The following is a 26,118-nucleotide window of genomic DNA, read 5'->3' as shown; positions in this document are numbered from 1 at the left end:
CTGGGCCTGGGGACACCCCGCCTGGCCACGTGTGTGCTGGGCCTGGGTACACCCCGCCTGGCCACGTGTGTGCTCGGCCTGGGGACACCCCGCCTGGCCACGTGTGTGCTGAGGCTTCTCGGACCTCTGTGGTGGACGTGTCATGCTGCCCAGGCCGTTGGCTTTGTTCTGTGCCCTGCTTCCAGAATCCAGGTTTCTGGAGACATCCGGGAATGTCTTACAGCCCACTTGTGGGGCCCCAAACACCCTCTTGGGGACTGATGGGAAGTCAGCAGAGAGCCGGCAGACCTGAGCAAGTGGATGAAGTTAAGTGGTGGGGAGACCCCTGGGGTCTCCTGGAGGAGCCCGCTGCTTGCATGGGTCCTTGGAGGTGGGCTGAGGCTGCTGCCCTCTTCCAGGGAGTGGGTGCCTAGATGGGGTTTTGCTGGAAGTGGCTCCTTAGAATCTGAGTGTGCTTCTCCTGGGGTGGGACGGCACGGGAAAGCCACCGTACGAGGCCAGCTCCCTTTTCTCCAGGTGCCACTTCCATATTCCCTGGAACGTGGTTGCACGCCAGGCTGTCTCCATGCCTGGCAACTGGTTAATTTTTAAAGGCTTTTTGCGGAGACTCTGCACTGTGGCTGTGGGGAGAGGGTGCTCCCCTGGCCCTCCAGGCCCACCTGGAGGCTCGTTGGTAGGAGGATCATTGGTGGGAAGGGAGCTGCTGGCTTTTGGGTTACAATAGAGGCCCTAGAGCCGGGTCTGGGGAGTTCCTTGAGCCCCCGCCCGTGTCCCGGGGCAGCAGGCAGGGCCAGGGGCCTGCTTCTAGCTTCATTCCTGTTGTCCCATCCCTCCCTGGAAATACAGACCTGTGGCTGGATCTTTAAATGTCTGAGTGGGAAGGGCACTTCCAGACGGCTTCTTCAACACATCCTTATTAATCACCTGCTGTGTACCAGGCTCTATGCTGGGTGCTGAGGGGTGGGGAAGGGGGAAGCAGAGTGAACAAAACTGATGCGGACTTGCCTGCCTGGAGCTTGCATGCCCAGGAGACCTTCGCACATCCAGCAAATAAAATCATGAGGACTGCTATGATAAGTGGGGAAGGAGAGGTGCCCAGTGAGCTCTCAGAGCTCATAGGGGAGGCCTGACCCTGTAGGGGTGCAGATTCACTGAGCTGAGACCTGGACGGTGAGGAGGAGTTGGCCGGGTGAATTTTTGCACACTTTCTACTTTGGACAGTGAGGCTCTTTCTGCAAAGCGCTGCTGCGGGACCCTGGCGTGGAAGGAAGGCGGCAGCGGGGCTCCCTGGGTGTGGAGGTGTTGTCTTAGAGTTCTGCCCTCAGGCCTGCCCCTGGCACAGTGTTGAGCTGCTAAGGTGCATGGTTTTTAAAATTGCTTCTCTGTGGTCCATGCCTTAATTTACGGATGGGGCAGCTGAGGCCCAGAGAGGGCACACCTTGCACGGAATGCACAGGAATCATGCGTGACTCCTGGGCTCTGGGCTCTCCACTCACACCACCTCTGTTTATCCTTGGCTCTGAACCAGACTCCATTAGCCTGGCCACTGGTTCCGTTTTTAGGGGTACAGATTCCTCCTCTCCCTGCTTTTCTTCCCCTAACTGGGATCCTTCTTCTGCAGCCGCAAGGAGGGTGATTTGTGCTCCAGGATCCTAGCCTTGAATTCTGCTCCAGGACTGAGAGCAATTAGGAGTGTCAGGCACTGACACTGGCCACAGATTAGCTGGATTTATCGAGCTACCCATGCTGCCTGACCATCCTCCCTCCCCTGCCCACCGCCGGCCCTGCCCCCCCATCTCCCCTTTCCCAGAGACAAAACATGACAGCAAGGCGAGGGCAGAATGGTCACTGCCTCAGGAGGTCACGAGGAGGTAACAGTGCACAATTTTCATGGTTCTAGGGTGGCTTTGTCTGACCGTTCTTCATTACTGCACGCGGCGAGATCAGCTTTATTAAGATTGTGAGGCTTGGAGGAATGACACTGTTAACTACTTGCTGGAAAAATAGATTTGTTTTTTTCTTGCAGGGGGTGTTTGTGGTTTATTTTTCTCCCCCCTGCTTCCCTCTTCCCCTCTTGCCTCCCTCTCATCTGCCTTCTTTTCTTTCCACTCCTTCCTGACCCACTGTAGTTGAAAGCTGAGTGCAAGTGTCTGTGAGGTCGGGGAAGCTGCCATCTCTCTTTACTTTCCTGGATTGTGTTGCCTTGCAGGGAGGGTAGAGTAATTCATTCCTGTATTTATGGAACACCCATAAAAATCAAGGTGCTTGTGACCAAATGTCAGCCTCTCCTGGTCATGGAGCTGTGTATGGTTCTTTCACGTGTTTGCATCTAGAACAGAGGCTGGCACATAGTAGGTGCTCAGTAAATGTTTGTTGACCGATTGAAGATGTGGAGGGTTTGTGTCTGATATGGTTCCAGTGTTTAGGGAGCTCACTGCTGACCAGGGCCTGGAGGGCAGAGACCTGGAGTGAGGTCACCTGGAAGGTGGCCCCATAGGGAGCATCCACAGCGCGAGGACCATCCTCATTTTCTAGGTGAGGAAACTGAGGCTCAGAAGTACAAGCAACCAAGGTCTTGCACAAAAATGGACTTGAACTCAGTTCCTAATCTCTAAAGAGACACTTCCATCACTGCTCAGCTGACTGCTCTTTCTGGTGAGGAATGAACAGATGACCCTGTGCTCTGGGAGCTCTCAGGGGCTCTTGCTGGACACACCCCATGGCAGAGACCCTCATTGGGAAGCCCGCAGGCTGGATCAGCCCTCCAAGTCGTATTGTTTAGCCCATACTGTGTTTCTTAAAACTTGAAGTCAACATTTAGAAATCATCCAGAAATTTTATGGAAACGGTGGATTTCCTCCTCCTCCTCCTTCTCTTTCTTCTCCTTAACTCCTTCTCCTCCTCCTCCTCCTCTTCCTTCTTCTCCTTGACTCCTTGACTCCTTCTCCTCCTTCTCCTCCTCCTTCTCCTTTTTTTTTTTTTTTTTGAGACAGAGTCTTACTCTGTTGCCCAGGTTGGAGTGCAGTGGCTCAATCTTGGCTCACTGCAATCTCTGCCTCCCTGGTTCAAGTGATTCTCCTGCCTTAGCCCCCTGAGTAGCTGGGATTGTAGGCGTGTGCCACCATACCTGGCTAATTTTTTTTTTTTTTTGTATTTTTCGTAGAGACAGGGTTTCACCACGTTGGCCATGCTGATCTCTAACTCATGACCTCAAATGATCCGCCTGCCTTGGCCCTCCAAAGTGCTGGGATTACAGGTGTGAGCCATGGATTTTCTTCTTAAAAAAAAAAAAAAAAAAAAAGCAGCAGGTGTGTTTGCACTGATGACCATCTATAGGAGTTGAGCCCCTTCCCTGGGTGGGCCTCTGTGTGCTCCCTCCATACCCCGTTCGCTTGTACACTCATTTCTGTAATTTGTGTGGTGGTGGTGGGGGAACTGGGGTTGAGGGCTTCTCTCCATTCGTTATCCGAGTGACTGAGGGGGCTGTCTCAGCCATCGGAGTCTCAGTTTTGCCCTCTGTAAAATAGGTCTTGTGGTAACGTCTCCCTGACGGGGGCTGGGGGTCACTGGGTGAAGGATACAAATGAATTGGAAGGTCTGGCCTGAAGGAGGCGATTGCCATCACACTGCTCATCCTTTAGGTTCTAGATTTCCTGGCAACTGAAGATACTTTCGTTGTAAGTTTCTAGTCCTTTCCATGGGCCTCTGTAGAGGGTTGTCCTGTATCCAGTCCCTCATGGCCAGGACGGAGCAGCCCAGTGAGGTTTGTGTGATGCAGCCGAGGTCAGGTTCAGTGTCTCTGATGGACCTTGGCTTGAAATTCCATCTACAGAGCCATGGCCACTGAAAGGGACACCGGGGCTTCCCAGACAGCCGTGGGGAAGTTGCTTCCTTATTTAAGAAGCCGAACTTGGGCAGCAAATTATGTGTTAAAATATTTGCCTAGAGCTCTGCTGCCAAGGGGACCCCTTAGGCTGAGTGTTAAATGTTACCCGCCGCCTGCACTGCAAATATTTTAAACCTGAAGATAAATAATGGCTGCCTTGCAGAATTTGGGGCCAGCAGCGGATGCACAAACTGAGTGCGGGACTGAGGTTGGTGGGCTCCTTGCCCACCCTGGCCACGCCCCTGCCGGGGCCTGCTTGAGAGAGTGTTCATGGAGGAGAGGGTTCTCTTCTGCAAGCAGGGCCTAAACGAGCACTGAGTAGAGGCTAAGCCAAGGCTTTGACCTGGCACCCAGTTTCGGAAAAGGCATCTTGCCCTTGGGAACATGTTTTTAGGAAACATGCAGGCTATTAGGGTAGAGGATATATTTTTTTACGAAAAAGAAATGTCATGGGGTACAGTGGCCAGCTTCTGTAATCCCAGCACTTTGGGAGGCTGAGGTAGGATTACTTGAGGCTGGGAGTTTGAGACCAGCCTAGGCAACATAGCAAAACCCCGTCTCTACAAAAATTTTAAAAATTAGCCGGGCGCATTGGCAGGCGCCTGTAATCCCAGCTACTCGGGAGGCTGAGGTGAGAGAATCACTTGAACCCGGGAGACAGAGGTTGCAGTGAGCCGAGATTGCGCCACTGCACTCCAGCCTGGGTGACACAGCAAGACTTCATCTTGGGGGGAAGAACATTACCTGGGTCTGATGGTACACCTGGGTCCTGGCTGCTCCGGAGGCTGAGGTGGGAGGATTGCTTGAGCCCAGGAGTTCGAGGCTGCAGTGAGCCGAGATCACATCGCCGCTCTCCTCCCAGGATGATAGACCAAGATCCTGTCTCCAAAAACAATAACAACAACAAGAATAACAACAAACATATTGCTCCAGGGTAAAGACTTTGGAAATGGTAGCTATCTTCCTAAACCGTTTTTCCCTCAGCCACCTACAGAGGGCGGCCACAGGAACAGTGGGCGGGCACAGGAACAGTGGGCTTGTGGATTGTAAGCTGATCACACTCCTTCACGGAGGAGGTGGCTCGCACCTTACTCAGGGTTGTACAGTCTGGGAAGGGGAGGATTCACACTTAGGCCCAGGACTTTCCTTTCCTGGTGGAGTGGATTTTTTTCTTTTGGTATGCATGGACATTTTTGTGCCTTGCAAAAGGGCCTGTGCCCTGACGTTCCTCGTCCTCCTGCATCCTCAGTAGCATGTGAGGCCTCCTGCCAGACCTCTCCGGGTTTGATGCCTCCAGCTCTTGTCTGCACCACGATGCTGCACATGTTGATTTGAATCGTAACGCGGCAAGAAGACAGTGCTCACCAGCTACCATTGTCTCAAGCTGTACTGTGAGCCAAGCATCCGGCTTTGTATATATCACCTTATTAAAATTATGTGACTTAATTAAATGAGTCCCAGAGAGGGCAAGTGACTTGTTCATGGTCCCCCAGCTGCTAAATGGTGGAGTGTGGATTTGAACCCAGACAGGCTGGCTTCAGAGCCTGTGATTCTTTTCTGTTTTTTTCTCTGTCATCCCTGACAGTCCCTGGAACATGCGTCCAGCCATCTGCTGCTTGTGTGTGTCATTACTTAATGACTGTCTTTATTTCAACAACTTGGTTCCATCAGCCCCACTGCACTCCTCTACTCCAGTGTCCCGATGGCTCCTGTACAGTTGGGTTCTCTGGTAACCCCTGGATGTGCCTAGAATGTGGCGCCTGGTGGTTCTGCTTTCTGCAGGGGTGGATGGTATGGTATCCCATCCAAATCTGATTGGGAGAAGAAGTGAGAGGTGGGGAGGCCTTCCCAGGGCTTGCTGGCCCTGCTGGCCCTGCTGGCCCTGCTGACCCTGCTGCCCTCTCACTCTCACCTGGTAGTGTTCCTGGCTCTCTCACTCTCTCCGCTCCACTGCTCTCCCCTCTCCCCTGCACCCTTCCTCCCCCACCCATCCCTGTCCTGTCATCCCCTATCCCCTCGAAATCCCACAAGGCTCTCCTATAACCCCTGACGTGGAGCTGAGCTGCGTGCCTGTCTCATAGTGGCCATGCATTCAGGTGAGGCCCGTCTCCCCGCTGTGAGGTTGGAGAGGATGGCATTCGTGAGATTCAGGCTCCCTTTGGGCCTATGAGGAATCAGAGGCTCAGGTAGGGGACTTGCCTTGGCCAAGGTCACTCGTGGTTGGGGGCTGAGGGATACTGGAGCTAAGACTGGAACCTGGATCTCCGACCAGCCCCAGCCCTGGATGCTGGCCCTTACTAATTAGCATATTCTCTTGGGCATTCATTTATTCATCTAATCACTTCTTCACCCACCCCATATTTATTAAGCATCTTTTCTCTGCCGGCCTTTGTGTGGGCTTTGAGGCCGCCAAGATAAATAGGGTTGGGGAGCACCTTGTATGTTGTAGCAAGTGTGCATGTGTTACGCCTGGCACACAGTAGGCACTTCGTAAATATTTGTGGAATGAATGAAGGAAAGAATGGGCGAGTGTGTGTGATTGTTGACCCAGGTCTGTCTTACGTCTCTCAAGCTCTGCCCTGGTTCTCTCTGTCTCGGGTGCACGGAGGCAGCTCCTGGCCCCCTGCCTCCATCTTTTGGATACTCAGCCACACGGCCCCAGGGGTGGGACCTCTGATGGTTGCCGGGAGGTTCTCAGTGTGCCTAGGGCTCCCTGCTGGCTAGCTGACTCCCGGAACACCAGGGCGAGGAAGAGGCATCCTTCTAGGTGAGTTTCTTTCTGATTCGCGTGTTGGCCAGGGGCCTAGAGGGAAGGGACACTCTGACTGATCCTCTCCTAGCTGGCCCTTCTGAGGGTGGGGCTCTGGTGGCCCTGGTTCATGAGCTTGCGAAGCCCTGCTGAGAAGGTAGGAAATGTCCTGTTCTCAGACCTGGCAGCCTGAGGGCAGTCTGGTCCACTGGGGCCTCTCCCTGTTCCCCTTTTCCTGGCAGTGGACCCAGCCGGCTGTCCCCTGCCCTGTGATTTTGCAGGCATTCCCTTTCTGCCTTTCCATATAGTGGTTAAGAGTCAGGATCAGCCGGGCGCGGAGGCTCACACCTGTAATCCCAGCACTTTGGGAGGCCAAGGTGGGTGGATCACCTGAGGTCAGAAGTTTGAGACCAGCCTGGCCAACATGGCAAAACCCCATCTCTACTAAAATAGAAAAATTAGCCAGGCATGGTGGCGCATGCCTGTAATCCCAGCTACTCTGGAGGCTGAGGCAGGAGCATCTCTTGAACCTGGGAGGCGGAAGGTGCAGTGAGCCGAGATTGCGCCATTGCACTCCAGCCTGGGTGATAGAGCAAAACTCTCTCAGAAAAAAAAAAAAAGAGGATCTGATCTAGAGTCAGAAGACCTGGGTACACTGTGTACAAATCCTGCTCTGCCCTTCCTGGCACATGCTTTGCATTGGCTCCTGAGCCTTGTTTTTTTCCTCATTGACAAAGTAGGCGAGTCCATTGCACCTACTTGCAGAGTGGGGATATCCGTTGTACCTACCACATAGTTTCTGTGCCCATCGAAATGGAGCTGTGTGAATGTAAAATGGTATCAGGAGATGCTCACACAGTGCTCAGAATCCCCTTGGGGTGTAGGGGAGGCTGTGCCACCTCCCTCTGTCCCTGGCGAGGCCTCTGCTACTCCTTCCCTCCAGAGGGCACGGGGCCAGCTGTCTTGCTGCACAGCATTTCTGCAGGGTCTGCTGTCTCCTCTCAACGTCATCATCTTGAATGCAAGCCCTTTCTTAAGGGCAGTAGCTCAGTGGGGTGGGAAAATTCACTACTTTTACTTTATTTTTTGAGACTTTTGCTCTGTTATCCAGGCTGGAGTGCAGTGATGCGAATACGGCTCACTGCAGCCTCCAACTCCTCGGCTGAATCAGTCCTCCTGCTTCAGCCTCTCAAGTAGCTAGGACCACAGGCGTGCACCACCATGCCTGGCTAATTTTTAAAATTTTTGTCAAGATGGGGTCTCACTGTGTTGCCTGGGCTGGTCTCAAACTCAATAGATTCTCCTGTCTCAGCCTCCTAAAGTGCTAGGATTACAGGTGTAAGCCATTGTAACCGGCCTGAAAATTCACTGCTTTCCAATGAAACGTGATTGAGGTGAAAGGTTTTGTTATTGCCTCTCTTTGCTCAAGAAAATCCCCCAAGTCCATATCTTGGGTTCAGGGAAGCTGGGTTTGGGTGGGTGTGGTATAGTGGGGTTTCCTGGTGTGGGTGTACCCTCTTCCTCCTCACTGCAGGAAGAAGCAGGCAGGACAGGGCAACCTCATCATATGTGAAGCTGAGCCATTAGAGATTGCCAATATTCAACTTTTTTGACCTAAAAAGATGGCACCTTTATATGGTTCAATCTAATACTTATCATCAGACAATAAACTGCACTGTGACCACTTCCCCTCCTTCTGGCTCCACCTGTGTGGGGATTCAGAGGCCTGCTTTTTTGAAACCAATCAATTCATTCACTCATCCATTCATTCAACATTATTGAGCCCCTACTATATGTCCATCTGTATGCCAAGGTTGGGGGAGGTGGCACTGAGCTAAATTAGACAAAGCTCCTGCCCTCATGGAGCTTACAGTCTGGGGCCGGGGGAGAAAGTCAGCTATCCATTGCTACGTAACAAACCATCCCAAAACATAATGGCCTGAAGCAATAATTTATTACTGCTTCTCACAGTACTGTGAGCTAACTGGGTTCAGCTGGCAGTCTCACTGGGTGTTTCTCGTATGGTTACAGTCACATGGGGTTTGGAGCTGCTGTCATCCAAAGGCTCCTTGTAGTGGGATGTCCAAGATGGGGTGCTGCCATGGCTGAAGTCGGGGCAGGAAGCTGGGAGCTGTTGACTGGAGCCCCCATGTGCTCTCTCTCTATGTGGTTCGGGCTTTGTATAGTATGGCTGCTGGGCTCCAAGGGGGAGTGCCCCAGGAGATGCAGGGGGAAGCTGCAAGCCTCCTTCTGACCTAGCCTCAGAAGTCTAGAACAGCATTTCCGTTGCATCCTGTTGGTCAATGAGCCGCTGAGGCTGGCCAGCCCTGAGGGGGATTGTGGAGGAGAATTCGGTCCCTTCTTATGATGGGGGAGTCAAAGTCTCCCTGAAGAAGGGCAGGTGGGGTGGGAGATATTGCTGTGCAAGTCTGTAGAAAACGCAGCCTGCCACAGGGAGAGAGAGTAGACAAATTAGCCCACAAAAGCATAAGTGCACATGATGCTGAGAGCTCTGACTGCAAAGGGAAGAGAGCCCTGGGGAAAGAGTAGTGAGGTCCCGAGTTCCATAGGTGCCCAGGCTGGTGGAGATTTTTGGGAGCTGTGTGAAGACTTAACGGAAATCTTCCTGCCTGAGATCAGGAGTGGGAAGCCGTGGACCAAAGAGACTTGGCAGTTTATGGGGTTGAAATATGACCTTCAAGGCTGTGGAAATGGGAGATAAGTGAGAGAGGTCAGCAGAGCCATTGCTGAACCTTAGGGACTGTGACCAGGACCCTATATGGGACTTTGAGGGGTTTTACAAACCCCCAGTGCCTGGCTCAGGTGTTCATTGTGTCTTGCTGTAAGGAAACCATGTTGTAGAGTGATTAAGAGAGTCACATGCAGTGGGCTTGAAACTCGGCCCCACCACTTCTCTGTGGCCTCACTTAAGCTCTGTCACTTCCCAGAGCTCTGCTTTCCTCACCTGTGAAATGGGGATATGATGGCATCAACTCGTAAGGTGCTTGCACTTGATTAAGCATTAAGTGCTTAATCAATGCTCACTGTTCTTGGGGGATGCCTGGGCAAAAGGATGCAGGTGTGAATGTCAGAAAACAGTTGTCCATCGTGGAAAGCATGAGCTCTGGGAGGTAGGGAATCTTGTCAGCTGGATGGACAGGTCGGCATTCACAGCACCAGTTCGGTTTCTGTCCCATGCACATGGCCCTGAGGGAGAGGTCCCTGATTTGAAATCCGTTTGGCTTGGGCCTTCCCTGAGTGGGCTGTCTTCATGTAGCTGCAGACAGCCCCCAGGAGGACAGGGGAGGAGCCAGAGGGAAAGGAGCCAGCCGGCTGTTTTCGGGAATCCCTCCCCAGCCCCAGAGGCCTCTGCAGAAAAGCATTGAGCCATTGATCTTCTCCTCGGCCTGCTGAAGTTGCTTCACTGGGCTCTGGGGTGATTGGAGGAACCAGTGGGCTACAGTTCTAGCCCAGATCTTGGAAATGAGCCAGTGCTTGTGATGGGACTCACAAGGCAGGTCCAGGTGCTGGACTTCTGGGCCCTGCCTTCTCTGAATTTGCACAGGTGATGTCCAGCCTCAGGACAGGGACCAGTTGGGGGGCCTCTGGCGCTGGACAGAGCAGCGCAGGCAGGGCTGGGTTGAAGGAGTAGGGAAGGTCCAACCATTCCATCCCCAGGACTTACTGAGCAACCGATCAGGTGGGCCTGGAAAAGAGGAACCCCAGAGAGTCTCCAGGTAGCACTGATGTCCTTGGAGCTCCCTGTTCTCAGAACTCCCACCTCCTGGGCCTTGGAGAGCTTGGGGCTCCAACAGGCCCTGGGACTTCAGGAAAGATGTGCTGCTTAATGAACACGTGAACATGTAGATTCGATCCTGACATGGCTTTGGGTGGCCTTGCAGAGGCTCAGTTTTCTCACCTGCAAATGGAAAAATAACACCATTTATTATTTTGTCTTACGGTGAAGTTCAGAAACTCCTCGGCATGAAAGTGCTGAGAGGCAAACCCTACCTGGAGTGGAGACCTTCCTATTCTCCAGCGCCTGATTCTGCTGAATCAGCAGAGGGGCCCTTGGGTCTTCAGGGAAGTCCCACTCCCCAAAACTTCTTCAGGCCTCTGAGTCTTCCCTCTCGTGTGTCACCTTCCGGAGGGTCAGGCTGGCTGACCTCTTGACTCCTTGGGAGCCCAGAGGATGAGGTCCGCGCTTTTGTGTGGCCTGAGCTCACCTCTGTCTCCATCCCTTTCTGCACAGCCACCCTCCCTTCCCATTAGTAGCCGGCCGTAGGGGAGGTGACAGTTGCTTAAAACAGATTTATACTCTTGGATGACTTTATGGGTTTTTGCCTTATAAAAACCTGAGAGTTGACATTCTGATTTATCTACTCCCGAGTCAACAGGATGTACTAGATTTAAAGAGATCAAATGCATTGCGATGTTTGTGGTTCCAGTTGTGGATTAGAAGAGCTATTATAGAAAGTGCTGCCAAGTAAATACGGCAAAAAAAAAATAAGGAGGGGATAATTTAAATATGTCTATTAAATTGTGTGTTAAGTAAAGTAGCGCAAGTGTGGTGCTGATTGTAACTTATTATCTGGAGAGTCGGTGTAGTAGATAAAGCCAGAATTATGGGTCTTTTATTTTCCCCTTCTACAGAACATTTTTTTTATTAAGGAAAGACTGTAAACGAGGAATTTCGGAGACGGGCACTTGACTGTGTAACCATGGTTGTGTGATGACTTATAATATCGAAGGCTCCAAATGATATTTCTCATTTCTTTGCTTTCTATTTCTTGCCCTCACCGCAGCGGCAGATCAGATTCCCTGAGATAAATATGCTGCCCAGCTTTTAATGGGATTTCTGTATTGCCAGGAGTTGGCGCGTTCTGATGATAAAAGAACCTAAAAACTGTACATCCCTTAATTGGTAAGAAGAGAGATGTTTTGATGGGCCACAAATGGAAACATTGATTTTTACTGCCTCCGTGCAGTTCAGGCTCCGTGTCGTGCAACGTTCCCCGCCTTGGAAGGAAGCAGCTGGCTCTCTGATGAGCCGATTTGTGTTCCCAGATTGTTGATGTCGGGTGCTTGGAAGGGCATGTTCTGTGCAGACGGGAGAAATAGAGCCCTTATAACATTATCTGTTTCCAAATTGAAATATTCATAGGACTGTGGTTTCCACCTTGAATTGAGTGCATTCTTTGCTTTGTGTCTCTGTTTCTTGCTTTGGCGCGCAGCACTCAGGGGTTTACAGGTTGTGTACTGAGCCTTTTCCTGTAACTGTGATGTTGCATGTACACACATGTACATACAAGTGCACATGCACGCACTTTTGCATATGCATATATGCTTTCAAAAGCACCTTTATGCATAATAGGATCTCTTTCTTTGATTTAAATCAGTGCAGCTACTTTCCAGATGGGTAGATCCGTTTTCCAGGACAGGCTGTGGGAAGAGACAACACACACTTTTATTTTCCAACCCGAAGGTCTCTGTATTTTAACAGACAAATTTTATCCATTGACATTTGTTAGGATTACTGATATATTCTGTGTGTTATATTTACCACGCGCTGTTGCACTTTGATTTACAAGTTCCTGGTGTGTCTTATTAATCTGTAAGATTGGGGCTGTGCTGCATTTCCCACAGTTGTGCAGGGAAGTGAACTAGACCAGGAGTCATGAAGTTGAACTGAGCCTCTGTAGGGTGCTTGGGCTGTTGCTTCTTCTGGCTGGATGCCAGGTAGCTTACCTGTGAGACGGAAATAACAAAGCTGTCCCTCTCTGCAGGGGGTTGGATCACATGATCCTTTGAGCCTTCTTTGAGTTTAGGATATGCAAGGCTGTGAAATGGAGCTATGCATATATAATGGTGGCTTTGAAGAAGCACTGAACACAACACAATTGCAAGACATCATTATGATCACTAATTCACTTTTCCCAATAGATTAGCCACTCTCTGCACAGTGCTAAGCATAGCTGTTTTATTTTAAATAAATCAGTCTGATTATTCCAAGAGTGATTCTCACTGTCTAGGCCTGTACCAGGTCACAGGTGAGGGGTTAGTCAGACTGTTTATTTTATTTTATATCTTTTAGGATAGGGTCCAGGCGCAGGCTGGAGTACAGTGGCATGATCATAGTTCCCTGTAACCTTGAACTCCTGCTCTCTAGCAATCCTCTTGAGTAGCTAGAACTATAGGCACACACCACCATGCCAGGCTAATTAAGTTTTTTTTTTTTTTTTGGTAGAGATAGAGTCTTGCTATATTGCCCAGGCTGGTCTCAAACTCCAGGCCTTAAGGAATCTTCCCACCTTGGTCTCTCAGAGCACTAGGATTATAGGTGTGAGCCTCCATGCCCAGCCTGGATGCATTTTAAGCTTGAGATTCCACCATCCATGGGTCTTCAAACATGTGTACTTCCTTTATTTCAGCGTTGGACATCTTTGCAAAGAACTGAGCCAGCGTCACTGCCCTGGGAGGCCTGTTGTGTGGAAGGTGAACTTGGTTAAGAGATCTCCCAGCTCTAAATTGCAAGGCTGTGGGGAAAACTAAAAGTTTAGGTGTGTTAGGAACAGCTGATGGAGGCTCTAAAAAGGTGTGTAACCGAATCTGGTTTTTAGGAGACAAAATACTAAGGTTTTTCACCTCTCTGATGGGTCATGACCCCTAGCATCCGTGCACAGAGGGGAGATGACGGGAAATCCCCCTAGAAGATTTGCACCAAGAATTAAAGAATCTAGTTGAGAATTATGGCACCACATGCTACAAAAAACCCCATCTATTAATATACTGAGAGGTGTCAAGGATAATGGACCCCGGGAGGTAGAGTAATTAAATGTATCTTAATAAATGCCGGGCGATTCTTTTAAAACCCTTTCCCAAGACCCCATCAGCTGACATGGACTGTATTCTTCCTGTTGGCAGGAGGCCTAGAAGGAGAGCCGGAGTGCGATCGGAAAACCAGCCGTGCGCTGGAAGACAGGAACAGCGTGACAAGTCAAGAGGAGAGAAATGAGGATGATGAAGACATGGAGGATGAATCAATTTACACCTGCGATCACTGTCAGCAGGACTTCGAGTCTCTGGCAGACCTGACGGACCACCGGGCCCACCGCTGTCCTGGAGGTAATGCAAAACAGCCCCGGGACTCTGACAGGTGGTTACACGGGTAATTGGACATAGCAACAGCTTGAAGCCTCAAGTGAGATTAAAGAATTAATAATGTAATTTTACAGTTAATGTCATTTTATTGTGGTGTCTTGGGTACCCTGTATCCGCCTTTTAAATACAATTAAAAATAAAAGCAACAGCTTTCCGGCAGGCAGGAATTAGATGGTGGTGCTCTGTCCCGGCCCCCTCTCCCCGCAAGCTGTGCTCTGGTACTCAGGCCATGAGTGGGTGGATCTGCACCCTAAATTTCTGGAAGGCCTTTTGGAAACGCAGTAATTAAGAGGTTGTTAGTGCAAAGTTAAGCAGTTTAAGTGTGGAAAGCTGCATAAAGGAGTAAGCTCTGAGGCAGAGCTTGTGATGGGACAAGGAGAATTCCAAAGGCCAAGGCAAAAGGGACCTGGTTCCAACTCTGTGCTTGACCTTATGCTTCTCTGAGTAGGAGGAGAAGGATAGCTGGGAGCTGCTTCTGCTAGATTTGGCTGGAGCTCTGTTCTCCATTTACTCGGTGCCTTGGAGAGGGTATGCAAGACCAGTTTTCTAGGAGCTACTGAAGACTTCAGGAGTTGTGTGTGTATATGTGTGTTTGGGGTGACTGGGGTGGGGAGCCAGAAGGCATGTGCATTCCCTGGAATGTGGCAGCCATGCTACAGGGATGACACATTTCTGGGCTCTGAGATCTGCAGAGGGAGTCCATAGCATCTGTGTTCCTTACACAGTCTTCCTGAGATACCTTCTTCCATCAGGGTTCTTGATGAAACTCCTTGGACACTGGTTTGTGGAAGAAGGCCCGAAATCTCAGGCCTGCATTCTAAAGGGAACCCATCACCTGTTGAGGGGAACATTTACTGGTAGGGATTAGATTGGCACCCAAAGCTTTTTCTACTCCTCATGTCATCTTGGAATTTTGAAACTAAGTGTTTGGGGAACTGCTATGATTTGCCCTCTAGTGTCACCTGTGCCTGCACAGCACTGGCTAGACCAAGTCCCCATTCTCAACCTCTGGAGGAACAGATATTTAAAAAATAGTAGTAGTAGTAGTAGTAGTAGTAATAATAATAATAATAATAATAATAATAATAATAATAATAATAATAGACCTAAGACCTAAGAGGAATCTTACAATTTTGGACATTTTGGGGCCCAATAATCCATACCCCAGTTTTTGGAATTTGTGATATTTCAACCAGAGGCAGAGATGATGGTTAATTTTCCATTCTAAATCAGAATTGGAAGGGACCTATGAGGTTAGCTTTTTAAGTCTACTCACTTCCCCAAGGGAAATACTAAGGCAAAGGGAAGAAAAGGTGATTGCTTGACCAAGGTCACATAGCTGTTTGGTGGCCAAGCTAGGACCTCCTCTGGATCCTGGACTATTGACCCTCATCCTGCTTGAGGAATAATATTATAGATATTGGTATATTTCCTGATTTAGCCAAGAATTAACATGGAAACTTGACTGTAAGAGAATGAAATATTGCCACTTACTTTACAATCAACTAATTGATCTAATGAAAAGTTATTCTCTTTATTTTCTAAATTCAAGAGAACAGGCCATTCTGTGTAGTTGTTAGAGTGGGGCCCCCGGCCCTCTGCTAAGCTGTACTTTCTTGAGTCCCTGCAGCTCTTAGAGACTGCCCCTTCCTCTAGCCCTTCAAATCAAGGAGATTCTCCTGTCTTTCAGTCTTACTTTTAAGAATGGTGGCATTTTGGGCTGGGCACAACAGCTTATGCCTGTAATCCCAGCATTCTGGGAGGCTGAGGCAGGCAGATCACAAGGTCAGGAGTTCGAGAGCAGCCTGGCCAATATGGTGAAACCCCGTGTCTACTAAAAATACAAAAATTATCCAGGTATGGTGGCACGTGCTTGTAGTCCCAGCTACTTGGGAGGCTGAGGCAAAAGAATTGCTTGAACCTGGGAGGCAGAGGTTGCAGTGAGCAGAGATCACGCCACTACACTCTGGCCTGGGTGACAGAGCAAGACTCCATCTCAAAAAAAAAAAAAAAAAAAAAAAAAGAAAAAGAGTGGTGGCATTTCTAGGTGGAGAAAGGAACCTGTGAAACTGGGCTATATGTGGGGGTCTGAGCCAGAAATAAGAACTGGTAGCTAATTGTGCTTTGGTGCCCAGGAAGGGTTTGCCTCCCAGTGGCAAACCCTTCTCTCATCAGCCTCTGACTCTGGCTGAAATCCATCGCAGCCCTGTTTGCAGTGTCCCCAGCTGTCCTTATTGATGCTGGTGGTATCCACCGACACTCCTGCCCACTTCCTAACAGGACCCTGCTAATGACCTCCGTGGGGATGCAGGAGCTAGGAATACCCCCAAACACTGGAGCATTGGAAGGGAGTCAGAAATTCCTTGAAAGAGTGAGGGAAACAACCTTGCCTGAGTGCATCCCTGAGAAATTCATTACCACCCAGTAAAGGCATGACCCAGCCTGGGATAGTTTCCTAGCCGTGTGAGGAGTTATTTTCCCCCAGGTCTTGGGTTCTTAGGATTACCCAGTGATGGGATAAACCACCGAGAATTGTGTATTATTCAAAACAGTTCCCTACCTGGAATGCCTCCACACCCTTCCATCGTGAAGTGGTTTTCGAACTGTGTTCCCAGAGGTATTTCAGGGGCTATGGTATGATATGTTTGGGGAATAGCAGGTGAGTACTGGGGCCTGTCAGACTGAGGGGGCGCTGATGTCCAGTCCAGTCAGAGCGATTCACCTTAAAAGTCTGTTTTATACCTGGGGCTTTAGCATAAGATGTTGTTTGAAAATTGGCCTCTGATTTAAAGGTTTGGAACTGATATAAATGTGCAGTCACAGACTCCCCCTGGCCAGGCTGATGGGTCTGCTGGATGCTCACCACTGGTCACTCTACAGAAGCCCAGCAGAGACTATGTCCGAGAGGGCCATGCTGGGCACAGGCTGGGCAGGCCACGGTGCCCTGTAGATGTTTCTGTGGGAACCAGAGGGTCTGCCCGCTTGGCCTGGAGCAGAGGGTCTGCTCCTCAGGAATCGTGACCTGGGGTGTGAACAACCCTCCCCGTCATAGGGACTGTCGCTGCTGGAACGTGGAGGCAGCACGCGCCTCTGCAAATGGGTGTATCCTGGCAGGGTCAGCCCTTGTGAGCCATTGGCCTTCTGGGGAGAGTGCTGTGTTGGGGTGTCGGGGGTGTGTTTGTGGGTGGTGACTGTGAATGTGGTTCTTCCTGAAAACTGCTTCTGCAGTGAGCACTTGACTCTGTCTGTGTCTTTCTATGGCAGTTGGGGTGGTGTTGAGGGGGAGATTAGGGGCAGCATTTTGCTCCCTCAGAATCTGGGAGAGCAGCTGTGGTGAGGTTTGGGGGTTTTCTGAGGTGGGGGGATGCTCACCCCTCCGGGGTGGGAGGGGAGCTTCATGCCAGAATGGCCACGATGGAAGACCCCCACGTCCCCAACCTGGAGCCCGGCCCCTGCACTAAGGAGCCTTCATTTCCAGTTGGGCGCTCGAGACGGCACCTCTGTTGTTCCTCAGCAGGAGGGGCATGCCGGGCCCATGAGCTGTTGAAGCGTGGACTTTAAGATCTCGGACAACTCCATCAAGTTCTGTTCTTCTCTCTCCCTCTCGCTCTCATTTGTGTCTGAGGAGAAACCAACCTTAAACCCATAAGGTATCAAACATTGCATTTTTATGACACAAACTGAAAAGAGCAAAAATCCAGTCCTCTCCATTCATTCTCTCGCCCTGATGTCTGTCTGATTTTTCTTTGTTCCTCTCCAGCCCCTGGCCACAGGATGCCACACGTTTGAATGCTTGGGGTTGTGAGCACATACGTTTTCACATTCTGTGTTTGTCACATAACATGTTATGAACAGGTGCACATGTGGTGACCTGGTCTTTGCCAGTTTTCTTTCTTTCTTTTTTTTTTTTGCGGTGCGGGGAGGGGAACTCTGTCTCTTAAATAGCAGTGCTCAAGGGCAGGAAGCTGGGGTTGCAGGTACTGCGTCCATACCCTATGAAAATATTAAATTTTGACTAAGATGTCCGTAGATGAGGCTTTTTGCCACAGTGTACATAGGGACTCACTGGGTAAGTGTGATGGGCTTCTCTGTTTCTTTCTTTTTTTTTTTTGAGACGGAGTCGGAGTCTCGCTCTGTCGCCCAGGCTGGAGTGCAGTGGCCGGGTCTCAGCTCACTGCAAGCTCCGCCTCCTGGGCCCACGCCATTCTCCTGCCTCAGCCTCCAGAGTAACTGGGACTACAGGTGCCTGCCACCTCGCCCGGCTAGTTTTTTGTATTTTTTTTTAGTAGAGACGGAGTTTCACCGCATTAGCCAGGATGGTCTCGATCTCCTGACCTCGTGATCCGCCCGTCTCGGCCTCCCAAAGTGCTGGGATTACAGGCTTGAGCCACCGCCCCCGGCCGGGCTTCTCTGTTTCTAATGGAGACATTGTTTGTAGGCACCAAGTCAGGAAATGGCAAAGGATTTGGTGGCTATATGAATTGCCAAGGATGGGCCTTCCCTGTCAATTCAGGTCTCACTTTTTTAAATCACGTTGGAACAAATAACGTCATAATTTGTGAGCAAACCCAGTAAGAAACATTCACACGGCATGGAGAGGACAGAAAAACAAAATTGTTGACCAAGCAAATTTGAGTCCTCTAAGCTCTAGCAGGGGATATTTATCATCATCTTCTAGGAGCCAGGAGGACTTGGACTGCTTTAGAGAATTTCTCTAGGAACTGCCTGGGGTACCGTAGAAGCAGGTGCGGGAGGCTTGGTTTGCCCATGGGCTGATGGTGGTTTTTTATGTGCTCACTGAAGCCAGTCACCTGTGAGCCTATAGTCTGGATTTATCACTTCCTGGTGCAAATACCCCTTTTAAAGACACTGCAATTTAGGTTGACCCCTGCTTTGGCCTGAATTAAGAGGCTGGCTGCTGGAGGGCGTGTGGTTGCTCTGTCTGCGCTGTCATGCTTGAGACCTGACTTTCCTAGTGCGGTTCCTCAGAGTGTCCACAGTGGGCTGTCAGCAGGGGTCTGTGCTGTGCCAGTCCTGGAACGTGCCAGCCCAGGTCCCTGGGGCTGGAGCACTTGACAGCTTTCGGGGCCCTCGGCCTCTTCGCTAAAGGGGCTGCTGGCCTGATATGGCTTTGCATTGTAGGTAGTAAGACTGCAGGCTCCAGGCACTTGCCTTGGAATAGAAATCGCCTTCAGGACCAGTTTGGAGCTTAGCGTTGATATCTTCGCTTCAGCTCCGTTCCCTGGTCTCTGACTTGGGCCAGGCTCCTGGTGGGCCCTAGAGAGGTGGTTCTGAAGCAGATGAGGTGCGTGCTGCCCTCCAGGGACTGGCATTCTGGTGCTGGGGGCAAATGTGTGAGCAGGTGTTGCCTCCTCTACACTGCAGCGAGGGCTGTAGTCCTGACATTCTTTGTATTTTCAGTGCCTACTACCGGCGAGGCGCTATGGGACTCTGCCTGGAACACATGCCCTGCAGCCCTCCCTGCTGGCCCTCTGCAGCCCCCACGCCCCCACAGTCCAGAGTGTGCATCCCTTTCTCTAATTGTCTTTCACATATTTCTTACCCATCTCCCTCCCTACTATTAAGCTGCATGAGGACAACAGCCATACCTGTTCTGTTCCCTGTTGTGTTCTAGCCCAGCGTTAGAATAGAATTTAACATGTTTGTTGAATGAATGAATCATCTTGCCTAGTCTTTATAACAATCACCTTTGGTGTCCAAGGTGACACTGTCTTTATTTTTTTAATTAATTAGTTTTTTAAGAGACAGGATCTTGTTCTGTTGCCCAGGCTGAAGTGCAGTGGTGCCATTTGTAGCTCACTGCAGCCTCGACTTTCTGTGCTCAAGCGATCCTCCCACCTCAGCCTCTTGAGCTAGGACTACAGGTGTGCCCCACCACGCCTGGCTCATTGTTAATTTTTTTTTTTGTATGGATGAGGTCTTGCTATGTTGCCTAGGTTGATCATGACCTCCTGGCCTCAGGCAAGCCTCCTGCCCGGGCCTCCCAAAGCTAGGCACTATTTTCCACCATTCGTCCTCATTTTGCAATTGGGTGACTGAGGCTCAGAGAGCTGGAGGATCTTGCTCAAGGTTGCAGATCTTGTCAGTAAAGGCAAGCTCCGAGGTCGGAACAGCTTGCCTGTGCTTGAGAATACAGATTGGGGACTGTGAGCAATTTCAAACTAAACTCCAGATGGCTTTTTTGAATGCTCAACTTCCAAAAAAACAAGAGGGGGGACTTTGCTCAAATAGCAACAGCAAAAAGTGTGTTCCCGGTGGGTTAATTTTGCGGCTCCCCTCTCTGCTGTCCCTTCTTGAGGACTGGGACCAAAGAGTGTTCCCTAGCCCCTGTGAAAGGTAGGCCCTCCTTTTCTGGCGAAGGTGAAATGCTGCTGTGTAACAAGCCGGGTGGAAAGTTAATTACACCCTGGTTTGTTCAGCTGTGGCCAGAGCGACCTGCGGGCCCCAATTACAGGGCTGGGGCTGTGTGGAGCTGGCACCTTTGCCAGCCGTGCTCTGTCGGCCGGCTGGCCAGCGCTTGCCTTTGTGTGCTGACTCAGGCCCCTTTCTTGCTCCAACAGCATGAGGGGCTCCCCGCCTTATTGGCTTGCGGCGCCCCTCGAACTGGCTCTGTTTTGGTTGTGCAGTGTGGGGCTGGGGCCAGTGCCAGACACTGTGCTACCTGATACACAGGTGCTGGGTGTGAGCTCCTTCTGTCCACAGGGAGTACGCTCGGGGCCTTGGTGTCAGCTGACTTCACACGGCGCAAGAGGCTAGGGGCTTGAGCACAACTGATATCCCCCCTCACCTTAAGAGTTTTCCTGCATGTAGACACTTCCAGTTAGGAAACACAGAGCAAGAAGTGGTCCTGTTATGTCAGCCACAAAATGTATAAAAACTAGGGAGCAAACCCAGTAAGAAACATTCAAACGGCATGGAGAGGACAGAAAAACAAAATCAATTATGGCGGGGGTTGGGGGGAAGACGGGGAACACAGAAGATACCTTATTCTTATTCTTGTGGCAAGATTCAGTACACAAATATGTCAATTTCCTCGAAACGAACCTATTGGCTTAATGTTAGCCAATGAAAGCAATGGTAAGATTTGTTTAGAAATGGATGTGCTGAATTTATGCTTCATAAGAAAAAGTGAGGTCGAGCATGGTGGCTCATGCCTGTAATCCCAGCACTTTGGGAGGCTGAGGCGGGCAGATCACAAGGTCAGGAGATTGAGACCATCCTGGCTAACACAGTGAAACCCCGTCTCTACTAAAAATACAAAAATTAGCCAGGCATGGTGGTGGGCACCTGTAGTCCCAGCTACTCAGGAGGCTGAAGCAGGAGAATGGTGTGAACCCAGGAGGCGGAGCTTGCAGTGAGCCGAGATTGCGTCTCTGCACTCCAGCCTGGGTGACTGAGCGAGACTCCATCTCAAAAAAAAAAAAAAAAAAAAAAAGAAAAGAAAAGAAAAAAAAGAGAAAGTGGGTATACAGGCATCAGAAGGAATCTTCTGATGGAAAGGAACAGGGAGTGGGGACAGGAACCAGCTCAGATTGCTCTGGAGCAGAAAGGATTCGAAGTGGTGTGAAACAGAGATGGACCCAAATACAACTGGAAATCTAATGTATGAGAAGGGTGTCCCTGCACAAAAGTGGAGGACAGATGGCTCTCTCAGCAACTGGTATTAGGATGAAGAGGTGGCAATCCTGCAAAAAGGAAATTGAATCCTTCCCTCCTGACACCGGACTCAATCCCAAGTGGATCAGGAATCTAAGCATAAAAAGAAAACTTTAAAATACTAAAAGAAAACAGAGAGCTTTTAAATATTTTAATTCAATAGTATCAGAGTGAGAGTGAGGAGGGCCTTTCTAAATATAACCCCAGTGTCAGAAAGCCATAAAACCAAAGTCAAAACATTCAACTACATAAAAATAAAAAATGTCTACATTGTGAAAACTACAATAAATCAAGCCAGGGACACATATCACAGGCAAAAGATATTTTCCTTAATGTGTAAGGAGCTCCTACAAATGCTAAGAAAATAGCCAATAAATCAACACAAAAAACATGGCAAAGGCTGGGTTGAGGCACAACCAAGCCTGCTTGAGATGCCTGGCTTTCCCCAAGGTCTGTGCCATCTCTGATCCTTTGGTGCCACACTGGTGGTTAGATATTTTGAATGTCTCCCATGTGCAAACTACAGAAATGGACAGAAATGGAACCAGAGAAAGAAATACTAGCGGGATCCTAAATATTTAAAAAATATTTGGAACTCTGTTTATGGTAAGGGAACTGCAAATTTAAACCATAAGGAAATACCATTTTAAAAATACCAGAATGGCACAGATCAGAAAGTTTGCCAACACCATCTCACTGGTCAGGTTGTGTTCCGTGATGTCCAGGCTTGGGGTCTTATTCTCTTCCCTCTCCGCAGGATTGCTTTGGTCTGTGACTAGAACACATAGTAGGTGCTCAAGAAATGTTTGATCTTGTGGCTAAGGAGGCTACAGCCCTCCTGCAAGACAAAGTGATGTGTGCAATGAGGAAAGTAGAAACGCCACGGATACAGTGCTTTGGGAAATGAGATAGAAAAAACAGAAGTTCTGGACATAGTAGGTCCTCAATTAATATGTAATCAGAAGGGGACGTTTAGAGATGGAAGAGATGGTTCATTCATTCAATTAGTGTTTCTTTAGTGTGTACTATTAGCAGGGACCCTCTGGGCTCTAGGGATGCAGAGGCCATTATAAAAGGTAGCTCAGTGGAGAAGGTGTTCACTCACAAAAGGATGCTTTGACTTGTGTGACGAAGTGCCATGGTGGTCTTTAAACAGCCCCCTCCTCTAGTGTCCTTAAGAGGGGCTTTGATGAGCAGAGAGGTTATTCTCTGTAGCTCTCAGGAAGATGCTGACCTGCTAGCAGACTTCCACTTGGGAGGGAAGTGGATGGGCAGGGTGGACCACTGGCCAGTCTGGGTCTGCTTGGCTGGTGGCATTTGTGGAAACCTTCCCTAAATTGCCTGCCCCCTGCCCTCTGATGGCTTCTGATGGGGAACCATCCGGAGTAAGCTGGGGAACCAGCAGGCTGCATAGACTGTGGTTCTGAGTCTTGGCTCAGACAGCTGTGTCCTGGGTTCCTTCCTGGTGATAATGTGGTGGTGGTGGGGACTTGTTTCTTAGTTGCTGACATTTGTATTCACCAACTGCGAAGTCCGCAGGTTGCAGAGCATCCCTCCCTTGACTTGGTTACATAGAGTGAATGCTGTTATCACACTGTCAGGCCTGTAAATCTCTCCAAAATTGGGTGACAAATCTAACAATGTAGAAGGCAGGGGTTAAGGTGGGAAGAGTCTGCATTTCTTTTGTTTTCCATGGGAAAAAAGGCATACACTGTGTCTATGTGTCTACAGTCTATGTGTCTTTCTGGAGGTTTTGGGGACTCTCCAAAGTGGAGGAGGTTTTTGCTTCTTTCCTACCCAGCCTGCTTGACTACCTTCATGATTTTCTGAATAGTTGAGCTTCCTGGATTCTTTGGTTTCCAAGGGTGCACCAGAGTGGGATCCAGTGTGGCACCTGGCATCATGGGTGTTGCACACAGCCCCTGGGATGAGCCTGGGGGTCAATTTTGGAGATGGTTCTGGGGGTACCAAAGTGGGCTGTCTCTGGTTTCTGTTACCTTCCTGGCAGCAGCCAAAGCTTCCGGTGTCCTCCTGGGCCCAGGATGTACGCCAAACTAGCCTTTAGGCTGGTTGTACATGTGTTCCCGGTGTGGTCTGGGTCCAGCCTGCTGTTGTCTGTTTCATCTTGGGAGTTTCCAGAGGGCACCTGTCAGCAAGCAGTGATACCATACCTGCTGTGTGTTCAGGGCTGTGCACGCGTGTGTGTGGGTGTTCATTCATTCCCCTCGAGGGAAACATATAGTCTAGCTGGAAGGTGAAGTTGCTGTGATCCTTTTGGCTGCCAGCACATAGTAGGTCCTCAGTTAATATGCTATCTGCATAGAGACTTGACTCAAATTGATAAGCAGAAAATAGAGGATTCATTGGCTCCAGGAACTGAGAAATGTGGGTGTAAGGCTGGCTTCAAGTCTGATCCTCCAGGGCCGCCAGAGACACTGCTCCAAGTCTGTCAGATGAACCCCATCACCATGTATACATCAGCAGAGGTGCCCCAGCACCTCCAGGCTCCACCCTCTTCACTCAGCAGTGATGATGGAACGAGCAGCCTCTCACCATTGCCAGGGTAGAAGTCCTGAGGTTGACTCTGTAGCATGGCCAGGACCAAGACTCACCCCTGCCATGATGTGGCCAGGGAGACAACATACTTGTTAGCAAGGCTCAGGGTTGGGTGCGAGGAATCAGGGCAGCTCCATGCAGACCACTGGGCCTGAGAGTTGGGGAGGGGCTCCCCTGAATGGTGGTCAGGAGCCACAGACATCTTCTTTAGGAGGTAGGAATTACGTGTAGACAAATAGGAAGTAGTAAAAGAGTGCAGTGAAATACCAGATTGTCAGGTATCAGTTATCAGTTGGTAACCAATACTTGTGCTTTTGACAGTGTCTAGTCAGGTCATCTTAGAATTTTAGGGAGGCAGAATCCTTGGTGTCCTTATCCTCAAACCTTTTTTGGTTTGAATGCGGTTGAAAGAATGGCAGAACCAGTCTCTCAAACACAGCCAGGGCACTCATTTGACCAGGCTCCTTAGTGAGGTACTGCTTGTCCCAGGTCACACAGGGAGGTGGCAGCTTAGCCAACAACCTCTAAGGTTATCTGCTAACTGCTGATGGGGTGGAGGGTGGGACTGCAGCTCCCAGGGTGGGCAGGGGACTAGTGCAGCCTGCAGGGCGCCTGTGTTCTCTGACGAGAGGTGCCCATGTGTGTGCAGCTTCGGCCTGGCTCATGGGTGCTTCTGGGGATGCCACATCCAGCTCACGGTCTTTGAGGTCTTCAGACCCACAGACCTCACACCGTTTTCACTGGACCTTTTCTTTATTGCATCTTGTGGAAGAGTGACTTTGACCCTTGAATTCTAACGAACTTCTTGGAAGTTGTGCCCCCACCTTGCGTATTCCGTAAAGCCACGGTCCCTCTGAACCTCTGCCACTTGGTCCTTTGGGGACAGTGCTCTGGGAGGTACAGGGTGGGGTAACGGTGTTTCAAGCCCTCGTGGCATCCACCAGCAGCTTGGCCCCTACAACACTATGTCCAGGCCTCAGGCCAGGCTGGAGAGAGGCTGGGCAGTCACCAGGTTAGTCAGAGCCTTGGGCCTGAGTGGCTCAGGGGCCCAGATGGTGTTGAGAGGCGACTCTGAAATCAGCCAGCTATGTTGAACCTCTCCTGTGCATTCCTGAGAAACCCAGTATATTAGTTCATTTCCACACAGCTATAAAGAACTACCTGAGACTGAGTAATTGATGAAGAAAAGAGGTTTTTAACTGACTTACATTTCCTCGGGCTATACAGGCAGCATGGCTGGGAGGCCTCAGGAAACTTACGATCATGGTGGAAGGTGAGGGGGTAGCAATGATGTCATAGCAGGGTGAGTCAGGAGAGAGAAGGTGAGGGGGAGGTGCCACACACTTTTTTTTTTTTTTTTTTTTGAGACGGAGTCTCGCTCTGTCGTCCAGGCTGGAGTGCAGTGGCCGGATCTCTGCTCACTGCAAGCTCCGCCTCCCAGGTTTATGCCATTCTCCTGCCTCAGCCTCCCAAGTAGCTGGGACTACAGGCGCCCGCCACCTCGCCCGGCTAGTTTTTTTTGTATTTTTAGTAGCGACGGGGTTTCACCGTGTTAGCCAGGATGGTCTCGATCTCCTGACCTCGTGATCCGCCCTTCTCGGCCTCCCAAAGTGCTGGGATTACAGGCTTGAGCCACCGCGCCCGGCCTGCCACACACTTTTAAACAGCCACATCTTGTGAGAACTCACTCATTATCACCAGCACAGCAAGGGGGAAATCCGCCCCCGTGATCTAATCACCTCTCACCAGGCCCCTTCCCCAACATTGGAAATTACAATTCCACATGAGATTTGGGTGAGGACACAGAGCCAGACTATATCACCCAAGTGTTACCAAAAAACCACATCATCTGCCATCAGCCAGAGGGAGAAGGAGGGATGCAGCTACGTATTCTAAAATTGCACGAACAAGGTCTTTTCTTTATTCTGTAGATATTTCAATAATAAGTTTTTCCCCCCAGTGTATTAGTGTATAGCTGTAAAACCTCAGTGTCACTGAGCCAGCTCGGGGCCTGTCACGTGGAGCTGCTCTTCCTTCCCCGTCAGGTCTGCTTTTTCATTAGGCCAGCACTTCCTGCCCTCCTTACCCT

At 50.1% G+C, this 26,118-nt stretch overlaps 1 protein-coding gene across 2 annotated transcripts in view; it reads left to right on the top strand.

Moving 5' to 3' along the window:
- ZNF423 (zinc finger protein 423) overlaps positions 1 to 26,118 on the top strand; it is a 366,017-nt gene that overhangs the window by 110,609 nt on the left and 229,290 nt on the right. For both annotated transcript variants that reach the window (XM_023189607.1, XM_023189606.1), the window contains exon 3: positions 13,560 to 13,760. In XM_023189607.1, the coding sequence (XP_023045375.1) occupies positions 13,664 to 13,760 (97 nt within the window). In that variant the 5' untranslated portion in view covers positions 13,560 to 13,663. The remainder of the gene's footprint in view (positions 1 to 13,559; positions 13,761 to 26,118) is intronic.

Source organism: Piliocolobus tephrosceles, chromosome 17 (assembly GCF_002776525.5).
Source record: "Piliocolobus tephrosceles isolate RC106 chromosome 17, ASM277652v3, whole genome shotgun sequence".
Lineage (NCBI taxonomy): Eukaryota > Metazoa > Chordata > Mammalia > Primates > Cercopithecidae > Piliocolobus > Piliocolobus tephrosceles.
This window is presented reverse-complemented; position numbering and strand designations above follow the sequence as displayed.